This window comes from Tupaia chinensis, unplaced genomic scaffold, assembly GCF_000334495.1.
Source record: "Tupaia chinensis unplaced genomic scaffold, TupChi_1.0 Scaffold000094_1, whole genome shotgun sequence".
NCBI lineage: Eukaryota > Metazoa > Chordata > Mammalia > Scandentia > Tupaiidae > Tupaia > Tupaia belangeri.
The window spans coordinates 4,895,700-4,918,453 of NW_006159556.1; the positions used below are offsets into that span (position 1 = coordinate 4,895,700).

Below are 22,754 nucleotides of genomic sequence, written 5' to 3' on the forward strand. Positions count from 1 at the left end.
GAGGGAATATAGGAAAAAGTGAGAGCAAGACGAAGGTGCGAAGTTGATGGGTGTGAACCATACACTAATAAGTGCTGCTTCTCTTAGCAGCCTGTGGTAGCTACTACAGCTAACATGTGCCCTGGGTGGAAGTTTTTCATTCCCATGATTAAGCCCAAGGCAGAGGTGGAAATATCAGAAGCTTTGTAGATTTAGGAGAGGATTCTGACATGATTGAAGGAATTTGTAGATCTCGTGATCTGGAACCAACATTGTGGATTTATCTTTTAGTTACTTAGTGATGGAACTGATGGATGCCAACTTGTGTCAGGTGATTCAGATGGAATTGGACCACGAGCGAATGTCCTACCTGCTATACCAGATGTTGTGTGGTATCAAACACCTTCACTCTGCTGGAATTATTCACAGGGTAAGGATGCCTACCACCAACGAAAACCGAGATGCCTACATGAGAGGAGGACTGCCGATTATCTTCTCCATGTAGGGGGACTTGGTCAAACATGATATACTTCCTCACTTCTCTGATAATAGAATTAATACATAGTTCACTCATGTGTAGGAGGAATATCGTAGTTGATTTCACTTAATGTTTTGTTTTAGCTCACAGAGTCAGTTTCTGAGAAGCCTCGTACTTTCTAGCTCCTTGACTGGCAGAGGTCATATGTGCAGCTGAAAGAAGACAGTGTATTTCTGTGATTCATTCCTGGCTACATAAAGACAGCTGCCCTGGTCTGCTCTTCTGTCAGGCCTAGAAATGAAATATAAGTTAAAAGGTTGATATTGCCCTATGGAGAAACCTAACAGATGACAATAAATGAAAGATATTTTCTTTTTTTCTTTTTAGGTTTCTGCTATAGGGTGCATGCTCTCGCCAGAAGAGACACAGAAAGTGAAAGTGACAACCTTTGGGGGGATGCCCACGCTGCAATCTTTTCTCCTCTATTCCCCTTTCAGGAATTTGGGCATGAACACATATGAGCCCAGCATGATTTTCAAGCCACTGGGTCCAGGCCTCAAGCCATGATTGGCCATGTGGGAATCCAACACCTTAGCCACCATACTACCTGCTGGTCCCTAGCTTTGATTTTTTTCTAAAAACTCTTCTCAAGATGAGCCTAAATTGTAAAAATGATAATATGTACAATTCTCTTCTGGGCTTAAAATACTTTCTGGGAATATTGTTTTAAATCCAAAACCTAATAGTAAACTTCTTTGCAATGGTAATCATATGTACTACTTAGGGCTCTATGGGCCAAGGGGATCCCTTCAGTGTGTTTGCAAGACTGCCATGTTGATTGACTAGATGGAAATCATATTCTATTTACGCTAGCTTTTTGGTTTGTCCCCTTATTCCTATTGTCAGGATTTAAAACCAAGTAACATTGTGGTCAAGTCTGACTGCACATTGAAAATCCTCGACTTTGGACTAGCCAGGACAGCCGGCACAAGCTTCATGATGACTCCGTATGTGGTGACACGTTATTACAGAGCCCCTGAAGTCATTCTGGGCATGGGCTACAAGGAGAACGGTAGGGAAGCTTCTGAGTAGCAGTATTGAAAACCATGAAGAAAATGTGTACATATTTTAGATAGCCAACAGTAATGTTCTCTTTCATGTAAAGGATTTAAAAAAAAAACACACACACACACAACCCCCCCCCCCCCCGCCTGGAAATAAAACAGTGCTGTTAGCTTTCATATTCAGATTGTTTTTTTTTTTTTTAATTGCTACTGGGAATAATCACTCATTAAAAATGTGAAGGATGTTTCTGAGAAATAAGCTTTGCTAGAAGAGCTCTAAAATGTTATAGCTAAAAAGAATTTTAAATGGAGTCTGATTAAACAGTCAAGTGGATACTGATTAGCACATATGCTGTAGACATGGAGAAAAATTGCTATTTTGGTTGCAGTTTAGCTCAGAATGTGAAAAGAGGAAGAAATATATTGCATTTAGCCCTTTGACTTTTATGTCATACCTTAGCTGGTCTGACTCTGGTACTAGGGAAAGACGAATAAAAAGATACCGCAAATACTGAGAGTGAGGATGTTCTCGATCACCAAATGAATGGTAAATTTGGAATTGTCTAAAATTTAGAAGTTGAATAAAAATTCTTTAATATTAAAGCTGTAAGTAATATTTGGACTAGCAATTGCCTAGTACTTATTTATAAATTTCAAAAACCATAAACAGAGAAAATATTAAATTTCGTACTATTGCTTTCACAAAGAAAATCTAATATTCATGAACACTTTTTAAAAGAGGATGTTAAAAGACTCTGCATAATATATTCTGATTGGATTAAATGAATTTATAAGATACCTGTTAGAAAACATGCTCTCATAGCAAAGTAATGTACCATATTTAAAAACATTTCCCATGTGTTCAGGAATTAAAATAATTCCAAACTAGGATTGTGTATATGTACCCAATGTACCTTTCTTTTTTTTTTTTGGAGAGGTTTTTGCTATATGGCGCGTGCGCTCGCCAGACAGACAGAGACAGACATAGAGACAGAAAGCGAGAAATCACCCCCCAGGAGGGATGGTCACACCACAATCCCTTCTCCTCCATTCTCCTCTCGGGATCTTGGGCATGCACGCACACGCACCCAGTGTGAGTTCTACGCCACCGGGTCCAGGACACGAACCGCGGTCGACTATGTGGGAGTCCAGCGACATAGCCATTACGCTAACTGCTGGTTCCCGACCCAATGTACCTTTAATACTTATGTTTTATGCAGTTCTATTTAGCTCCTAGCAATCTATTTTTTTTATTCTCACAGCTTTTTTTCTTTTTTTGGAGAGGTTTTTGCTATATGGCGCATGCGCTTGCCAGACAGACAGAGAGAGACAGACAGAAAGCAAGAAATCACCCCCCAGGGGGGTTGGCCATGCCACAATCCCTTCTCCTTCATTCTCCTCTTGGGATCTTGGGCATGCACACACATGCGCCCGGCATGAGTTTAAGCCACTGGGTCCGGGACTCAAACCACTGTTGAAAATGTGGGAGTCCAGCGACATAGCCATTACGCTAACTGCTGGTCCCCCTAGCAATCTATTTTTATAAATTCTTTGAAAATAATTATCTGATTATTTTTATGTATAGATGCTACAGGGTACTTTTTATTTATTTATTTATTTTAGTTTTTACCATAGTGCATATATGCTCACTGGAGAGAGACAGAGGGAAAGTGAGAAATCACCCAACACGGGGTGCAGTCCCTTCTCCTCCATTCTCCTCTCAGATTTTGAGCATGCTTGCACACACTCTGGTGTGACTTTCAAGTCACCAAGTCTGGGGTTCCAACCATGGTCAACCCATGTGGGAGTCCAGCGCCTTAACCACCATGCCACCTGCTTGTCCCTCTACAGGATACTTTGATTAAAATTCCCTGCTTCTGAAGTATTTTAAAAAACTACTTTGTGTACTTGTGACTGAAAAACAGTCAATATTTTTTGCGATTGTTCGGACAAAGGGAAATAAACTCTCAAGTCGGTCAGGTTTACCCCGGGGGGCAATGTCAAAGTTCTGGCACCCAGAAGAGGTGAATCTAGCCCTCCACTGAAGGCAAAACCATATCTAGTCTAGTCACAAAAGAAGATATTTGTATACACTATTCATGAGTTATTAAAAAAAAACATTAAAGAGGAATCAAAAAAGAGAAGTCAAGAATCTAGGATGTATATGGAGCCTGGGGGTGGGCAGGGGCAAGAGGGAGTTTGAATTTGCCTATTCTGGCTCTTCAGATAATCATCAAGCCATGCAGATGGCAGGTATTTGACTCCTTATTCCTTCCCTCAGTAGAAAGGGATGCAAGTTGCTGCCTTAGATTTTGGCTTCTCCAAGTCCACATAGAAGGCATGCGTAGCACCCTTGCGCTGCACCCCCCTCCCGATGGTTATCATGCAGAAAAACCCGCTTGCTCCCACATCAGGCATGCTCAGCTGTCCTGTGCACCCAGCCCCGCCTTCCTGCCCCTGGAGCAACTCAGCCTAATGTTTTGCCTCAAAGTTCCCTTTGTCCTTTATAGAAAGCAAGTTGGAAAGGGGTGAATGTTGGTAAAAGACAGTGAAGCACCTTTGGTTAACAAGTATAATCATCAAAAATAAATAAATGTACATAATAATTTTTTAACACCTGTAATACCTTTTCTTCACTTGATAGTCAGATGACTCCTTTACATGTGTTAACTTATATATTACTTTTTTCTTGAAATATTTCACATAAAAGCTAAAATTGATACTTATTGACAAGGATAACTTCTGAAGGATAAAGTAAGTCCTGAGGATCACGGATTACAATGCCTTCACAGACATTTCCTAATTTCTTGTTTTTTTTTTTTTTTTTTTTTTGTGTTGAAAATACCTTGTTTTGGACCAATAAAACACGATAAAATGAAAGTGGTCTCTTGTAGCCCTATCCTACATACCTGAATAGAATAGAAAGCAGAAACAGCCACTCCTGCAGGTTAAATTATTTTCTCTCCATTCAGCAAATTGGAAACCTTTGGTGGCTTTTAGCCATCGCCTGTCATGGAGATGGTTTGGCTTAGCTGCCTCTTCCTTCATGTTGCCAGTGACACCTCTTCACGCCATTAAAGAGGCGCCCTCAGGCACCATAAAGTTATGTAATTTTTATTAATTAATTTGGGTTCTCCTGCTAGACACAGCGCTGGTTTTAATTTACTTTTCGGCCAACTATTGGTGGGAGGTTATAATTGTACATCTAATCAAACTGTTCTTTTTCCTCCTCCTTCAGAAGTCAAGTATATATAGTAGTTAACTGTACTTTCCTCCCTTTTCTTCACTTCCCTCTCTTTCCTGTTCTAGTGGATATATGGTCTGTGGGATGCATTATGGGAGAAATGGTTCGCCACAAAATCCTCTTTCCAGGAAGGGACTGTATCCTTGTACCTTTTGCTACAGCTTTACCTGTTTTGTTCTCTCTCCCTTTAAACACATAATGAGTTTACCAGGAGAGTAAAGATAGAAGCAAAAAGTTGGGTAAGTGCTATACTGTAATTAAAAAAAAAAAAAAGTATTGATTTCTATAATCTGACCAGTACTAAAGACACAATGATTTCTTTTCATTAAATTTTCAATGGGCATTTTAAAAAAATTACTTCCCTACCTGTAATTTAAAAATAATAATGCTAGTTTTTCATTAATAACAGAGGCTGCCAGACCCAAATGATTAAAACATATTTATTGTTATAACTAGCAAAAGAAGTCCTATTTGCAAGTCATTTTTCATCTTTCTAAAATTACTTTGTTTCCACGACAGTTAGGAATAATGATCTCTTCTTGCTGACATTGTAAGAATCTGTCTATCAGTTCATTGACTTAAATTACTCTTGACACTATATTCAGACTTTAATAGGTCAGCATGTCATATCCTCCTCAGAACATAAACTTTTCATATTTGAAAACTGTAGTTATTTAAATTGCCAGAGACCAGGTGAATTTTTTTTTTTTTTGGAGAGATTTTCACTGTAGGGCGCATGCACTCGCCAGACAGACAGAGAGAGACATAGAGACAGAAAGCGAGAAATCACCCCCCGGGGGGATGGTCACGCTGCAATCCCTTCTCCTCCATTCTCCTCTCGGGATCTTGGGCACACACGCACACGCGCCCGGTGTGAGTTTTAAGCCACCGGGTCCGGGACACGAACCGCGGTCGACTACGTGGGAGTCCAGCGACATAGCCATTACGCTAACTGCTGGTTCCCAGAGACCAGGTGAATTTTAAATAGGCTTTCCTCATTTGACATGGAGAAAAACACAGATTCTTATTTTTTCAACCAAATTTAGAATATTACAAAGCAGTGCTGATTTGAGTCCTACTACTGGATCCTGGAATAGATTGCATTATAAATTTCTTATAGAGTTATTTATAATTTGAATCATTAAGTTAATTCAACTTTTTTCCTCTTTTTCAATTTTTGCTGTGGAGTGTGTGGTCGTTGGATAGAGAGAGAGAAGGGAAGAGGGAGAGAAAAAGTGAGAAAGCACCCCTACTGGTGATGGCCATGCCACAGTTGTTTCTTCTCCATTCTTCCCCTTGTATTTTGGGCATGCAGGCACACATGCACAGCGTATTTTTCAAGCTGCTGGGTCCAGAACATGAACTGTGCCGTTGGGATTTAGCTGCATTAATTACCATGCCATCAGCTAGTCCAAGTTCACGTATTTCTTAAAAAGACCAAAGTTCATTCTGTAATAAAGGTACATATTTGTGGGGGCCAGAAGTGGCATGGTGGTTAAGGGCGCTGGACTCCCACAAGATTCACTATGATTCAAGTCCTGAATCTGGCAGCTTGCTTTTCTCATTTTCCCTCTCTCTCTCACTCTGTCCCTCTCTGGTCAAATTAAAAGTAAATAAATAAAGTTAAATAAAATAATTCTTTTTTAAAAAAGGTACATATTTGTATTTGTAGTATATATATAATAAAATTTACATTTTAATAGGAGAATTTCTATATTTTATAACCACAGAAAAGCCTGTTAACAAAACTAATGCAAATCTAAATACAAGTGACACCTTTAACAATGATAAAGTAGGATCAAATTATTACATATTGAGTTTTTGGAAACTGGCAATAAACATGTGGTCTGTAAATCTAGTAATCATTTTATTTGATTAATATGTAAGTTGTATAAAGGAACCCTCTTATTATGTAAGAAAGATTATGATTTTTATTTAAGTAGAAAGAAAAGGACAGGAGTACAAAACTTTCATTCAATTAGAAGTTGAGATCACAGTAAACATGCACTCATTAGGAATTTATTCTGTTAAATACTAATGAGATAGTCCTTAATTCCAGGAAGTAATACAGGAGTAGTAACATCTTTTAGAACTGCCCTGTTTAATAGGTAGCCACCGGCCAATCTGGCTCTTTAGTACTTGATGTCAAAGTTAGTCTGAATGGAGATATATTAGATATGTGCAGTAGATAGCAGGATTTTTTTTATTTGTTTTTTTTTTGCATATCAGATTTTGAAGATATTTAAAAAGCATGTGAACTACATCACTAATTGTTGATTATGTGTTAAAAGATATTTTAAATATATTGATTTAACATATATTGTTAAAATTAATCTCATGTGTTTCTTATTCATTTTAATATGGCTAGTAGTAAACTTAAAATTACATATATGATTTTCATTTGTAACTGTGTTTTTTTTTTTCCTTTTTAAATATTTTTTTGCCATAGGGCACATGCACTCATCTGAGATAGAGACAGAGAGAGGGAAAGTGAGAAGTCACTCCATAGGAGTGATGGCCATGGCAAAATCTCTTGTTCTTCATTCTCCTCTTTGGTTTTTGGGCATGCATCCACATGTGATTTTTCAAGTCACCAGGTTTGGGACTTGAACCGTGGACAGTCATGTGGGTGTCTAGCACCTTAATGCCCATGCTAAATGCTGGCCGCAGTGACTGTCATTTTTCTGTTGGTCAGTATTGGTTTAGAACATGAGATAACCATGGGGTAGCTTGTTATTTACAACCAGTCTTAAAGTTTTAAATCACCATTTACTCCATGTTTCTTTGCTATCTATAGTGTAAGAGTTTGCATCATCAAATTTCCTATGACTACTTGGGAAAGTTCATTGTACTTTAAATTACTTCTTTATAGTTTGGGGATCAATTATATACCTAATATAGTTGATTTAAGCAATATCATAACCTGTGTTCATCCTTAAATGTACCAATTCCATTACAAAGTAGGAATTACAGTATTTTCTTAGTGTTTTTACCTTCTGGGAATATCTCAAACCAAAAGTAAAGAAACCTCTCTCTTGTAATCAGCATAGCCTCATCTCCATAGTGCACTTGTAGTAGAAAACAAGCCAAGGAGTTCTCATTTGCCTTTGACATTACTGGCATGTCACTTAGTTTTCACATAGCAAGATTGTTCTAGTTTCCACATAGCAAGATTGTTCTCTGAAATCTAACACTTCAGGCTTTTATTAAGGGTTTTTTTTCCCCCCTATTTTGACAGTATTAAATTTAAGAACCAATAAATTTAGGAAAAAAAAAACCATTTTTAAACTAAACTTACCCTCAGAAAAACAAAACAGGGATCAGCAGTTAGCGTAATGGTTATGTCGCTGGACTCCCATGTAGTGGACCACCGTTCGAGTCCCAGACCTGGTGGCTTAAAACTCACGCCGGGCAGTGTGCGTGCATGCCCAAGATCTCGAGAAGAGAATGGAGGAAAAGGGATTGTGGCATGGCCATCCCCCCTGGGGGGCAATTTCTCGTTTTCTGTCTCGCTTTCTCTCTCTGTCTGGTGAGCACATGAGCCTTATAGCAAAAACCTCTCCAAAAAAAACAAAACAAAAAAACAAAACAAAACCAAAACCAAAACAAAACAATACAAGATAATAGCATCATTCTTTCAAAAAATTTTTCTCTTAGAGGTCTTTTTTCTCCTTTTATTCTACTTCATTTTAAGAAAATGTGTGAAATTGAAATTAATCGTGCAAAAATCAAATATAAAATTTAGTGTGATCCTAGACATTAAGTAATCTCTAATATAAAAAATTGTAAATTGTGGGGCCGGCAGGTGGCTCACTGGTTAAGGTCCTGGACTCCCACATGGCCTACCATAGTTCAAGTCCCAGACCTGGCAACTTGCCCTTCACTTTCCCTTTCTCTCTCTCTCTCTGATCAAATTTTTAAAATAATAATAACAACAATTAAAACAAAGTAAATAATTCTTGAAAAAATGTAAATTGTGGTAAAGGTTTGTATTCTGTATTCTTTTATCCCAGGTGAAGATTTCATAGACTATTGGTCTATATAGCCTGGTGCCACGTGTGATAATGACCCTGTGAAACTAAAAGTAAAAGGGAGAAATGGCATAAAGACATTTATAATTGAAAAATTTTTGGTAAAGTTACATTTTTCTTTAATTTGTTAAATAAATTCCTTTGAAATGAGATGAAATCATGTATCTTTGAAAAGTTTCCACTTGGATTTTAAGTTTTTTGTTTATTTTACTTATAAGTAAAATTATAATGTAATGCTTTGGGTCATGGCCACATTTAAAAAAAATAAACTTAACTTCAAAAATCTCTATAAAACAATAGACTACAGATACTTTGTGAATTTTGAGTGGAATCACTTTATTATTCTTAAAGTAAAATCACTATGATTTTATGAGTAGAGCATCTTACTAACAATTGAGAGATTGGAAAATTGAAATAATTTCACTGAAATTAGTGAATAATGATAATCAGATATAAGACTGGGGAGAAAAATTATGCCATTTGCTAGAAATAATGTTAAGGTTTAGTATCTGCTAAAGTTAAGAACTTGATTACTTCTAAGAGTCTACAGACAAAAAATTTTTATATATTCTCTTTCGTTTTACTTATTCAGAGTAATTACATTACTAAAACTTACGTGTTAATTCTCTGTCGTCATTATAAGCATTATTTGTCTCTCCTTACAAAACTTTTTACTGTGAACCCTAAAGAAAAATAGTATAAGGCCTTGACAAATTAGAGTGTCTTAGGAATTTATCGTCAATAACTAAAATTTTCCCTGCTTTCCTATATTAAAACTATTTTTGTATTTCAAGAAACATTATGGGGTTTCATGGCAATCAATATAATCTAGATAATATCACAGGGTACTTTCTTGATTACTAAATTAGAATACTAGCAGAATAAATAAAGTTTAAATACACACACACACACACCACATGGCCTACCATAGTTCAAGTCCCAGACCTGGCAACTTGCCCTTCACTTTCCCTTTCTCTCTCTCTCTCTGATCAAATTTTTAAAATAATAATAACAACAATTAAAACAAAGTAAATAATTCTTGAAAAAATGTAAATTGTGGTAAAGGTTTGTATTCTGTATTCTTTTATCCCAGGTGAAGATTTCATAGACTATTGGTCTATATAGCCTGGTGCCACGTGTGATAATGACCCTGTGAAACTAAAAGTAAAAGGGAGAAATGGCATAAAGACATTTATAATTGAAAAATTTTTGGTAAAGTTACATTTTTCTTTAATTTGTTAAATAAATTCCTTTGAAATGAGATGAAATCATGTATCTTTGAAAAGTTTCCACTTGGATTTTAAGTTTTTTGTTTATTTTACTTATAAGTAAAATTATAATGTAATGCTTTGGGTCATGGCCACATTTAAAAAAAATAAACTTAACTTCAAAAATCTCTATAAAACAATAGACTACAGATACTTTGTGAATTTTGAGTGGAATCACTTTATTATTCTTAAAGTAAAATCACTATGATTTTATGAGTAGAGCATCTTACTAACAATTGAGAGATTGGAAAATTGAAATAATTTCACTGAAATTAGTGAATAATGATAATCAGATATAAGACTGGGGAGAAAAATTATGCCATTTGCTAGAAATAATGTTAAGGTTTAGTATCTGCTAAAGTTAAGAACTTGATTACTTCTAAGAGTCTACAGACAAAAAATTTTTATATATTCTCTTTCGTTTTACTTATTCAGAGTAATTACATTACTAAAACTTACGTGTTAATTCTCTGTCGTCATTATAAGCATTATTTGTCTCTCCTTACAAAACTTTTTACTGTGAACCCTAAAGAAAAATAGTATAAGGCCTTGACAAATTAGAGTGTCTTAGGAATTTATCGTCAATAACTAAAATTTTCCCTGCTTTCCTATATTAAAACTATTTTTGTATTTCAAGAAACATTATGGGGTTTCATGGCAATCAATATAATCTAGATAATATCACAGGGTACTTTCTTGATTACTAAATTAGAATACTAGCAGAATAAATAAAGTTTAAATACACACACACACACACACACACACACACACACATACACGTAATTTTCATTCATTAGTTTGCTAATTTCTTTACTATCCAAAGAAGATTTTGGAACCATTTTTGTCATGTAAAGAGTTTCTTAATTATACATTATACTCTCTTTTTCTACTATAGTTTTATGATGAAAACATATTTAATAGCATATGTATTGACATAATATGGTATGTAGTATTACTAAAACTTCTTAGACCCATGCTGACTTTCAAGTTAGAGAACAGTAAATTTGCCAGGACTGTTATTTTCTTTAGATAATCCAAAGAACAGTTAAGAGATACCCGTGAATTTACCTTCCAGTCAAATTTTGTTCCTTTCAATAATAATTTACAGTAAAGCCATTTTATGATGTGAAGTTTTTTCTGAGAACTATCCAGTGACTCACTCCTTCTACCTGCCCCAAATCTCAATCAGGGTGTCATCTTTTTGATTACTAAAGACAATATACTTTTCGTGAGCCCGTTCTTAAGCTTGCTTCTTTTAGATACATTATTTCTACCTTATTTTTTCCAGTCTACTTCAAATGACAGTACCTTCTTTGAGAAAGCCTTCTGATGTTCTTTCAAAAAGAATTCTTAAACTAACTGAATGCAATGATGTTTTAAGTTTGAATATAAAAATTAGGATTAATCGGAGAAAAATGAACAAAATTTGGAGATTGTGGATTATAATATTTATCTAGTGCAGAGATATTTCATGATTCTTATCTCTAAAATAACAAGAGTTCTTGGCCAGAATTCTCTGGACTTTTGGACTTGGGCGATGTTAAAGACAGGTACTATCCTCGTTTGAAAAATCTAGACCTCAAGTATAACATCTCCAATTAAAATTACCTATGGTAAGGACCAGCAATTGGTGTATTGGCTGTATCGTTGGACTCCCATGTAGTTGGTCACAGTTCAAATCCCGGAACCAGTGGCTTAAACTCACACCAGGCACATGTGCATGCATGCCCAAGATCCCGAGAGGAGAATGGAGGAGAAGAGATTGCAGCGTGGCCATCTCCCCAGGGGGTGATTTCTCGCTTTCTGTCTCTCTGTCTTTCTTTGTCTTTCTGGCAAGTGCATGCACCCTATAGCAAAAACTTCTCCCCCCTAAAAAGATAAAAATAAAATAAAACAACAAAAAAAAACCAAAAACAAATTGCCAGTGGTCTGCTACAACACCCCCTCTTGATTTTCCCTCTGAAAGTACAAAAAATTTCAGTTAGAATGAAAAATATGTACATATAACCTTGCCAGGGAGCCAAAGCATTAAGGAATGGGTAAATGGTTTTCTGAAAATATATTTGAAGAAATAAAACATCATCAAACTAGCTGAATGCAATAATGGTTTAAGTTTGGATATAAAAATTAGGAATAATCAGAGTAAAATGAACAAATATTAGAGGTTGCAGATTATTATATCCATTTAGTGCAGAGATACTTTGTAATTCCTTTTTAAAATTATTTACTGAATTTTATTTATTTATTATTATTATTATTTTAAATTTGCTGTAGGGCACCAGAAAGAGAGAGAGAAAGAAAGTGAGAAAGGAAGCCTCTGGGTCCATGACTTGAACCATGGTCGGCCATATGGGAGTCCAGCACTTTAACCACCATGCCACCTGCCGGCCCCCTTCATAATTCTTATCTCTAAAATAACAATGCTTACTTCCTAACAAACTTTTAAACTAATGTATTACATATAGTCTAAGTCTGTTCCTTGGTATTAAGGTAATACAGGATTATTTCAAACAATGTTGAATTCATGGCTTTAAAAAAAAGTCGGAAAGCAAAAATTCAGTAGCATGCTTCCACATCTATAAGCAAACTAAAGAAAATCTTGAGCATAACTTAAAAATAATAGTCACGTACTATTGCTTTGAATTTGTTTAAAAGAAAGAATTTTTAGCATTAGTTTGCTTACTACTCTTCTCTTTTATTATTATTTTGTGGAAATATGAGTGAGACAGAATTATGAAGACAGGAGCTGAGGATTTTTGAGGTTATAAAAAATAAATATAATAGGTAGACTCAAGGAGAAAATCTTTCTCTGATTTCATGACATTAGACTCTTTTGTATTGTGTCCACAAATTATAGTTTTTTTCTTACATTGGCATGTATAAAATTCATACATTTTTGTTTATTCATATATATCTATATTTTCTACTTTCATCTTTGAAATGAAGTTTAAAACAATGCATTTTTGCTAAATAACTAAACTTGCAATTTTTGAAAAATAAAATTAAACTTTTTTTAAAGAATTATTTAATTTAATTCAATTTGTCTTTTATTTTAATTTGACTAGAGAGGAACAGAGCGAGAGAGAGAGAGAAAGAGAGAGAGAGTGAGAAAGCAAACTGCCAGGTGTGGGACTCAAACTAGTCTGTCATGTGGGAGTTTAGCACCCTTAACCACTGCACCACCTGCTGGCCCTAAGATTAAAATGTTTAAGAAATGCTCTGATTTTAGAAACTTTATTAAATCCTGAAGTATTCATTAAAAGAAAATTCATTAAAGCACATTATCTGAATCCCATGCTAAATGAAAATGTAATTAGGTTTGTTAAGAGACACATAATCATCTGGATAGGAAACATTTTCCAGGTTATTGAATATATGCTCTTGTAGTTCAAAAAGTATTAAATCATAGATAATCATCCAATAAGTTAGACAGAGTGCGGAAGTAGCAACACAGTGCTTTATTTATTTTGATTTAACTGCCAGAGCCTACATTATATCATGTCTCTCTCTTGACTAGAAGTAGAAAAGAGATAATTTAGTATAAGCTAACTCTAGACAAATAATATCATACTTAAGATTTTTAGAAACCATATTTTAGTAACACCAAAATTTACCTACCTTTTTTCTAAAGGAAGTGACTCAAGTTCTATATGTTAGAATTGCAAACAAATCTGCTGTCTGCCCTACAGGAATACTGATGATGGAGGAGAATGTGATGAATTAGAATAATAAAAGCAGTCAGAATTCTACCTGGGCAACATTGTGTACAGAACTCTATTATAGAGACCCAAATGCTGTCTCAAAAAGCATAAGAATTTCTATTTTCAATGGTGATAGATTTGCTAATTACTTCTAAGGTCAAGAATCATATTCATTGTAATATGCTGAAAATTCATAAAATAATCCATCTTGATGAGCAAAAATGTATACAGGGAAAGTTTACTACTACCTCTACCTCCCTGCCTAATAACTTAGTATCAAATTCTTTCATTACCTATTTCTATTTTTTTTTTTTTTGAGAGGTTTTCGCTATAGGGCGCGTGCACTTGCCAGACAGAGACATAGAGACAGAAAGCGAGAAATCACCCCCCAGGGGGGATGGTCACACCGCAATCCCTTCTCCTTCATTCTCCTCTTGGAATCTGGGGCATGCACCCACACACGCCCGGCGTGAGTTTTAAGCCACCGGGTCTGGGACGCGAACCGCGGTCGACTACGTGGGAGTCCAGCGACATAGCCATTACGCTAACTGCCGGTTCCCTATTACCTATTTCTTGTTAGTAGGAATAACTAATTCACAAAAGTTGGTACAATGGCTTTATCTTAAACAATAATCCTATCCTGAGTACATAAAATCCATTTAAATTCATGTGTGTATATTCCACTCTTGAAATAAATAAAATTAGAGTTTATTTCCAGGCATAAGTCTTAGCAGTTAGGTGGCATAAGCTTGAATAGTCTTCTAGGGATAGTGAATGTTGAATTAAATTAAAGGGGAATTGAAAAGGTTCCCAGGGTGTTATCACCCAAAAGGATACATTAAAATAAAGAAAATGAAATTTAATATGTGTATTGGAAGTTCAGATCTAGAATTATATCTTTGCATTATCTTTCCTCAAAAGCTTTTTGAGCTATTAAGTTTATTTTGATTTCTGATCATGAAGATAAATTTCACAATGTTTCCTTTTACTTTGGAATATGAGTATCTCACAGAACCATGACAAAAGGCATAGGAGAAATACTTGTTATTAATGCCAGTTATTCAGACAGTGACTGTCTTGAGCCAGTGGAACTAAAGCAACATGCTAACTAGAATGTCACCTTGGCCTTCTCCTGTTGTTTAAAGGCACATGCAAGGGACACTAAAAAAAATCAAAGAATTTTAATCTGAAAGATAAAACTGGCCAGTCTTAGGAAAGGAGCTGTTAAAGATTAAGATTACAATTTACATTCACAGATCTTTTTAAAATTATTTATTAAATTTTATTTATTCATTCATTTATTTTTAATTTGACAAAGAGAGACACAGAGACAGAAAGAGGGGAAGTGAGAAAGCAAGGCACCAGGTCCAGGATTTGAACCATGGTCAGCCATGTGGGAGTGACCTGCTGGTCCCACATTCACATATTTTAAGGCCATTATCTTGATGAGGAAACAGAGATTTCTGTTTAGTAGAGAAAAATTCCATAGAGTCAACCATTATTCAGTACGTAGGATGGCTTTCCAGAGGGTTTCAACAATGAAATAAATTACATGAGTGGTGAGTTTCCCTCATTAGGATTTATTATATACATAAATATACAGGAAATCATTATTACATAGATATTGGGGCACTGAAAAAGTCAGTGATGTATTTTTCTATGTTTTCTATGCAAAAATGTATCATGACTTTTCCAATGACACCAATATAAAGAAAAAGTCTTGTTCTGTATAATTAGAAACTGTGTATAATTCTGAGATTCATATTTAACACATGACAATACATGACTAATATTTATTGAGGACCTACTGTGTATAGGTAATGTGGAAGGAGTTTTATCATGCATAATCCTTTTAAGTCTTTTCAAAAAATCTGCATGATATATACTATATATCTACACATTTTAGGGGTAAAATCGAGGTTTAGAGAGGTGAAATAGCGTGGCCATAGCTGTAGTTAGAAGCAGTAGAGTTGATTCTACAATAGAAAAAAAATGAGTATCTGCCAGAGATACAGTAGAAAATATTTGCTATACAAAGAAAACACTGCTCACAGGGATCTTTTGCTCATTTTTGTTTGGTTTTGTTTTTGTCTATCTCTACTATAGTACCTACAAAAAACAAATTAGATACACTATAAATAGCAACTCAGACTGATCACTTTGGAAAGTGTGATAAGAATACTTGCAATTTAAAAATAAATACATTTTCATAGATTTTTTTTCTTTTTCTCTATGATCAAAGATTTTCACAATACCAACCTACCAACCTCTTTTGAGACAGATGTTACCTGACACGACAAATGCATTAATACTAAAGGGATGCACAACTGTTTGCTCTATCTTTCCCTGATAGTTTTGCATGTCACTTGCTTTCCTAAAATGGAAGCAAAACAAATTTGCTTCTCTGGGTATGCTTATCACCTTCCAAGCTGTAACCGTTTCTTTGCAGTGGATCACTCCGTTTAGGTTAAATTGAATGGAAACTTTAGGTTTAACCCGAGTGAGATTTTCACATTGGAAAGAATCTCATGAGAAATTCTTTAAAGTCAGCGCCAAATTACAAGATGTAATTTGACAAGTAAGTGGAGCAAAATTATATTGTGCCGCTATCTTAATGCCCTCTCCCTATTGTTCCCCTCAACATCTTCTTCTAGTTCCCTTCCCTCCATTAAGAATGACCTGTCTCTCTGAATTTTCAGTAAGAAAAAGTGAGTAAGCAAGTGTAGCTCGAGAGAGAGGTTTCACTTTCCTGCTTCGTCCTTCCCTATTCTCCCCCTCCCCATGTGCCCTGGCTTGCTGGTTTTATGCTCTGGATGATAACTGGCAATAGCAAAGAGGCCATTGTAATTTCACACTGGACTCCAGGTTTCTTTTGATCCAGTCCCAGAAGTGTCAGCTCTTGAGTTACACTGCTTATCTCATGTTGAACCATCTCATTCTGAAAGCCAACATGTCTTACCATTATAAAGCAGCCATGTTTATAAGAATAAGACAAGGCTTCCTGTCTAGAAACATGTTCTTTTGATGGAAGTCGATGAAACCAAGCCAGCATATTCCAAAAACATTCATTCTTGAACTGGCTTTTCACTTCCAGAGACTTATTCATATTTATAAATAAGAGTAAATGTATTTTATTAAAAAAGTTCTTTCTTTTGAGGTTGCTGGCAGCTTAGCTTTTCTTTTTTCTTTTTCCAAATATGGTGCACAAAAGAATAAAAAAGAAATCAATTTGCATGTTTCCCATATTAACACAATCTAGCATAATTTACGATACCAATCAGTAGGATTCTAGTAGATGAATGTAAATTAGACCTTTAATGTCAGAAACCAAATTAATCATTGAATTATAATTGCAAAGTAATATTATCATACTTCAGGTAGCATTGGTAGCATTGTTAGTTCAGTTATATGGTAGAAAAGGGCCCTGACATTCTGGGTTCTCCCCTTTTCACTGCTGAAAACAGTAATGATCGTGAGACTGGCCTGTCATCCAGTCAGCGAAAAGTTAGCCTGTTGCTCTAAGACCTGGGTAGCCCAGTGTTTTCATTTCTTTGTTGTTCTGTTCCTGTGTTCTTGTTTATCTTCATTTCATTTTTGTTTTCAGTTGACATGTGGTCAGTAGGGTGCATCATGGGAGAAATGATAAAAGGTGCAGTGCTCTTTCCTGGCACTGATCGTATCCTTCTTAGCAGCCAGTGGTCTCTACGGGTGTCATTCTCAATTAATTCCCTGTTGTCTCTAATGCAGTACTGCTGATGGTATCCACTCGCTGCCCTTAGCGGGTTCTATGAGGCTTCAATGTCGAATATTTACAAGCTGGCATCATGTAGAGTAACCTTGTCTCCTAGCAAGACCTTTCATGGATAATATAGTGACAAATATGAAAGATTCAACACGAGAGAAAAAGGTCTGCCTTAATTCAATCCTTTCAAACTGACAGTGATATGCTTTTTCATTTTTTGTTGTTGTTGCAGATGTTTTAAAATTAAGACATATTTACAACTAGATAAAAATGATAAAATTTTTCCCTTTTAAGACCGAAGATTTACATTTTTATATTATAAGAAATATTCACTTGGCATGGAATTCTTTAATCGGTTAAATTTGTATTCACAAACAAATACATTTAGTTTATTTTAACACACAGGATGCATATAAATTTAATGTGAAAATTGATCAATCTCTTCCAAAATTGTTTTTCCTTATTCATTTCATTTATAGGAATAATATCTCCAGTTCCTGTTTTTATTTCCTTTACATTACAAAAGTGCAAAAATTAAAACCTCATTAATAATTACATAAAATATCTGAGGAAATACATTTAAATCACTTGGATAAAGTAAAAGAGACCCTTTTTTAACAGCCAATGATTAACAAGTAAAGATTTTAGAGCCTCTGCAGCATTAAGCAGATGTGGACGGTATGTCATTGGTATATGGCTGTGCAATGGGTCCCACCAGAAGGCTGAAAAGTTACTGCAGCCTTAAAGTTAATTCAATCCCCCTCTACACTCGCTTGTGCAATTGCTATAGCTTCATCATTAGAGACAAGACCTCTGTTTAAATTATCATAATTCAAAAATAAAATGGAGTTTAATAATGGGGTTTTAATGTCTAATTAGAGTAAATCTAATTACTAATCTAGTATATCCATACCACATTATGACTAGCCATTTGCTGTAAGTTTCTAATACCTATACCGCAATTCTTATCAGTTGTCTATAATACAGTGTGCCAATTTGGGAAGGAATATTTATGTATGTGTGTGTGTGTGTGTGTGTATATATATATATAAAATATATACATATATTACTTCACATATGTAGTATCTACATATAGATACTTTTGTATATAGAGAGTTTCATGTATATAGTTTCTTATAGATATTCTCTACATATATTAAAAGAAACCATTCTAAAAATGACTAAATCAGGCACTTAATATTTGTTGAATGAAAGATCTTAAAATGTGTCCATCAATTAAAATTAAAATGACACTGTTCTTACTTCTCACTATTCATAGAAAAAGTTTTGTTCTAGTGATATATGACACATATTTATTTTTAGAATCTGTTTTTATTGTTGTTTTGTCTTCTACATATATGTTTTATTAAATGGCATCTGTAAATTTACTACATTCATGTTAATGTTAATGCCATTTAAATATGTGTTGGCTTGATTCCTTCAGAATTAAATTCCTTCAGTTTTCTAAAATAAATAAATAACGAGTTCTTTTATTCCCAATGAACTATAAACTTATTCTTGGGCTTCAAGCATGAATATAAAATAGTTCTTAAGTTTTGGCTAATTTTAGAGAATTTGGTAGAAATAGACTCAGTCTAATAACTTTCTACTCTGTTTCTTCAGAAGTTCATTTTGATCTATTAGTGAAATGAATATTTGCCATCTAAATTAAAATGATTTTCATTACTTTTATTACTTTTTTATAAAAGAAAATTAAAACAAATGTTCATAAATGAGTTATTAAATATAAGTTAACATCTCTTACAGTCATTTCTTGGGAGAAGTTGCTTGGGTATAATTTTTTTAACTTGAATGAAAAATCCATTATAAATAATGCTTTAGGCAGCTGGTAATGTTACAGGGTACTGTTAGTTGCCCTTGATATTTTGATCCTAAGTTTTTTCTGGAACTCCCCTGTGGGTGCATTTGTAGATTTCTAGAAGGGCAAATGGGAATCATTTTTTAAACTGTGTCTTCCAGGCTGTGGTCTTTTAATAATTCCAAATATGTCAGCTAAAGTTTTAAATAAGTGCTTTAAGGAAAAAAATTATGAACAATGAATATCATAAAGTTAATTTGTGATTTTTTTTAAAGTATATTTTTTCTTCCATAATCAAGAGAGGCAGAGAGACAGCAAACAGGGTCTTGCTGTCACCAAGACTTCAGCTCTCCCTAGATCACGGGCAAGTTCATGCCTCGTATATATATATGGAGGTCTCCAGATCCAAACCAGGAACCTTCCCCAGTGGGATTAATGCTGTGTTGTGCTTTAATGCTGCCCCACCATCTGGTTCCTTCTTAAAGTAACTTTATTTACTAATTTGAAAAGAAACTTGCTATTTTTCAGCTCTAAAATGTAGATGTCAAATTACATGATCTCCAAACCCTCTTCCTATTTTAAAAATACTATCACATACAGCTAGAGTCAGATCCAGTATTTGTGAGATCAGAATATCATACAATTAAAGAAGAGTTATAATTATAAAGAAGAATTAATATTATAAATGCAAAGTTGAGTAGAGCTTTGTAAGGGGCCTATGCAAATGAGAGGCCTTGAAGGTTAACTTTCAAGAGTTTAATGAAAATTCTACAGCTGTGACACTTAATAATATATATTGGGGCTTGCTTATATGTGAAATGTTTCTCTATTGTTTGATTATAAATAAAGATAGTTTATAATAGTAAATAAATTTATCCAATATAACGGAATGCACTAACATCCATAAACATCATTCTTCAAATATCAGCCTTTGGGTATTCCATATCCTAGAGTATCCCACCAGCAATTGCTGCCAGTGAAGAAATAACCTTTTACTCTATTTGTCAGCATTGAGTTCTTGATGTGTTTTGACTTATAATACTTTCTCTTCCTGTTCTCATTTATAATGGAAACAGATGTTAGTTATAATTGCATATTGTCATTTATTCATATTTCATGTTACCAGAATTTGAGGGGGATTTTTGAGAGGAAAAGAACATTCTTAAATGAAAGCAAAAAATAAAAAAAGATATTTTTTAAGGGAAAAACAACTGAAGACATAACAATGAGAATCTAGATCTAGAACTCTGCTTCATGGATAGTTATTTCTATCCTGACCTTTCATGATTATCTTCAGAAGGAAAAGTGCTTTTAAGAAGAAATTTTATCGATAAAATTTTTAGTAACTGGGCCAGCCAGTGACCGTGGTTAAGATGCTGGATCTAGATCCTACATTGCTGACTGCGCAATACAAATCCCAGACCTGGCAGTTAGGAAAACACACTAGGTACATGTGTGTGTATGCCCCAAACCCTGAAAGGAGCAATGGAGGGGAAGAAATTGTGGTGTGACCATTCTCCATGGAGGGTGTGTGTGTGGGGTGCTTTCTCACTTTCTCTCTTTCTAGTGAGCAAATGTGCTGTCTGGCAAAATTAAGACTTTTTTTCAGCAATATGTCTAATTACTGAAACAAATTTTCAAATATTTTGAACTTCATATTGAAGAGCTTTTTGTACTTTCCATAGGCAGTACCCCACAGGTAATAGCCACATGCAGTATCAACCCACCCCTAGATAATGATGGGTAAAATCCGTCCTGCTATCCTTGGGACTTACATGTGCCACTTACTATAATTTCTCAGAGCCTTTGCAGGAAAGTGAATAGGGAAAAGAAAGAAAGATTACATTTTTTCACCCCCTGAAGTATTCTCAGGGTGAATAACCCTGAAATTTTCCATGGGCTATAGTGGAATTCTATGGTAAATTCAGTAGTATGAAACAGTTTTTTGGTAAATTTAAACCTAGTCTAGTTTGTGTCATAGAATTGAAGCATGTTAGTATTTTCAGTCTTACATCCAAATTTAATACTCACAAGAATTGTTCATATATTTTGGATTAGTATATCTCAAAATATAAATCAAGTACCATCTGGATTACAATTATCACTGTTTTTGATATCAGTCCTGACCTATGGACCCAGAATCTTAAAGGTCAGTAGGGAGGATGGAGGGATCTATATTTTTCTAAGTTCCCTATGTTATGAATATTCAAGTTTGGGGACTACAGTTTTATATCATAATGCCTAACATATGGTACACATGCTTCCATTTTCTTATTGCACATTCATTGCAAACATTACAAATTGATCACAGCATTCTTTCCTACAGAGCTAACATAAACCTACACAATCATATTCAGTACTATATGTAGGTAGCTGATTGACTTGTAAATTTTTTTTTTTAAGTCTCTCTTACAACTATTCTTTCTCTCCCTTTTTAAACTTTCTAGAGGGCACACTCGGTTGCCAGAGAGACACAGAAACAGAGGGAAAGTAAGAAAGTACTTTGGGGGAGGGGTCAGGCCGCAATCCCTTCTCTTTCATTTCCCCTTTCAGGATTTTCGGGCACACACTCACACACCTCCACATGTGTTTCAAGCTACCAGGGACTTGCTTCTCACAGTCAACCATGTGAGATCCAACTACACTAGATCCAGCCACCAGAACCATCACACCACCAGCTAGCCCATCTCCGAGAACTATTCTGTGCGGACAATGCTATTAGGAAATACTATCTTTAGGAGCACAGCTAAAAATTTGAAGACAAACAATGATATTCTTTAAGTTATGAATAAAGGCAGGACATTTTTGCGTTAAAATTTGGGTAGAGGGCCTCAAGTACAATAGAAAGTGTAAGTCAGAAACCATAAGGGTGTCAGCTTGAAGCCATGTTTATAATAAGAAAATGTAAACAGTAATGAAAGAAACTGTAAAAAGAAAATATGGTGAGTCAAAGGGTATAGTAGATGGGGTCATTAAAGAGCTCTTTGTGAGTCCACTTAGAAGCTTCTGAAGGCTTAAATGTGCATGGCATAAATTATAATCATAAATATGACCCAAAATACCCAGAAAAGGATAAGCTGTTTTCATGCATTATGTTCAAGATATTACTTAAATTATTTTTTAAAAGTTCCCCAACCAAAGAAGCAAATGTAAGAGAAGTGTTTAATTAAAAAATAATAATTTTAAAAAGAGGGGACAGCTGGTGGTGTGGTGGTTAAATTAAGGTATTGGACTTCCATATGACTGGCCATGATTCAAGTCTCAGAACTGGAGGCATGCTTTCTCACTTTTCCTCTCTTTTTCGCTCTCTCATTGGTGAGCAGATGTACCCTATGGCAAATTTTAAAAAAAGAAATAATTTTTTCTTTTTGGAGAGGATTTTTTTTTTTTTTTTTTTTTTTTTTTTTTTTTTGCTTAGGGCGCGTGTT

The 22,754-nt window shown here is 34.9% G+C and overlaps 1 protein-coding gene across 1 annotated transcript in view; it reads left to right on the top strand.

Annotated features, from left to right (window-relative positions):
* Positions 1-22,754, top strand: part of MAPK10 (mitogen-activated protein kinase 10) — a 302,050-nt gene that overhangs the window by 207,297 nt on the left and 71,999 nt on the right. The window contains exons 7-9 of the mRNA XM_006143294.2: positions 271-409; positions 1,364-1,529; positions 17,370-17,441. Coding sequence (XP_006143356.1) covers positions 271-409; positions 1,364-1,529; positions 17,370-17,441 — 377 coding nt within the window. The remainder of the gene's footprint in view (positions 1-270; positions 410-1,363; positions 1,530-17,369; positions 17,442-22,754) is intronic.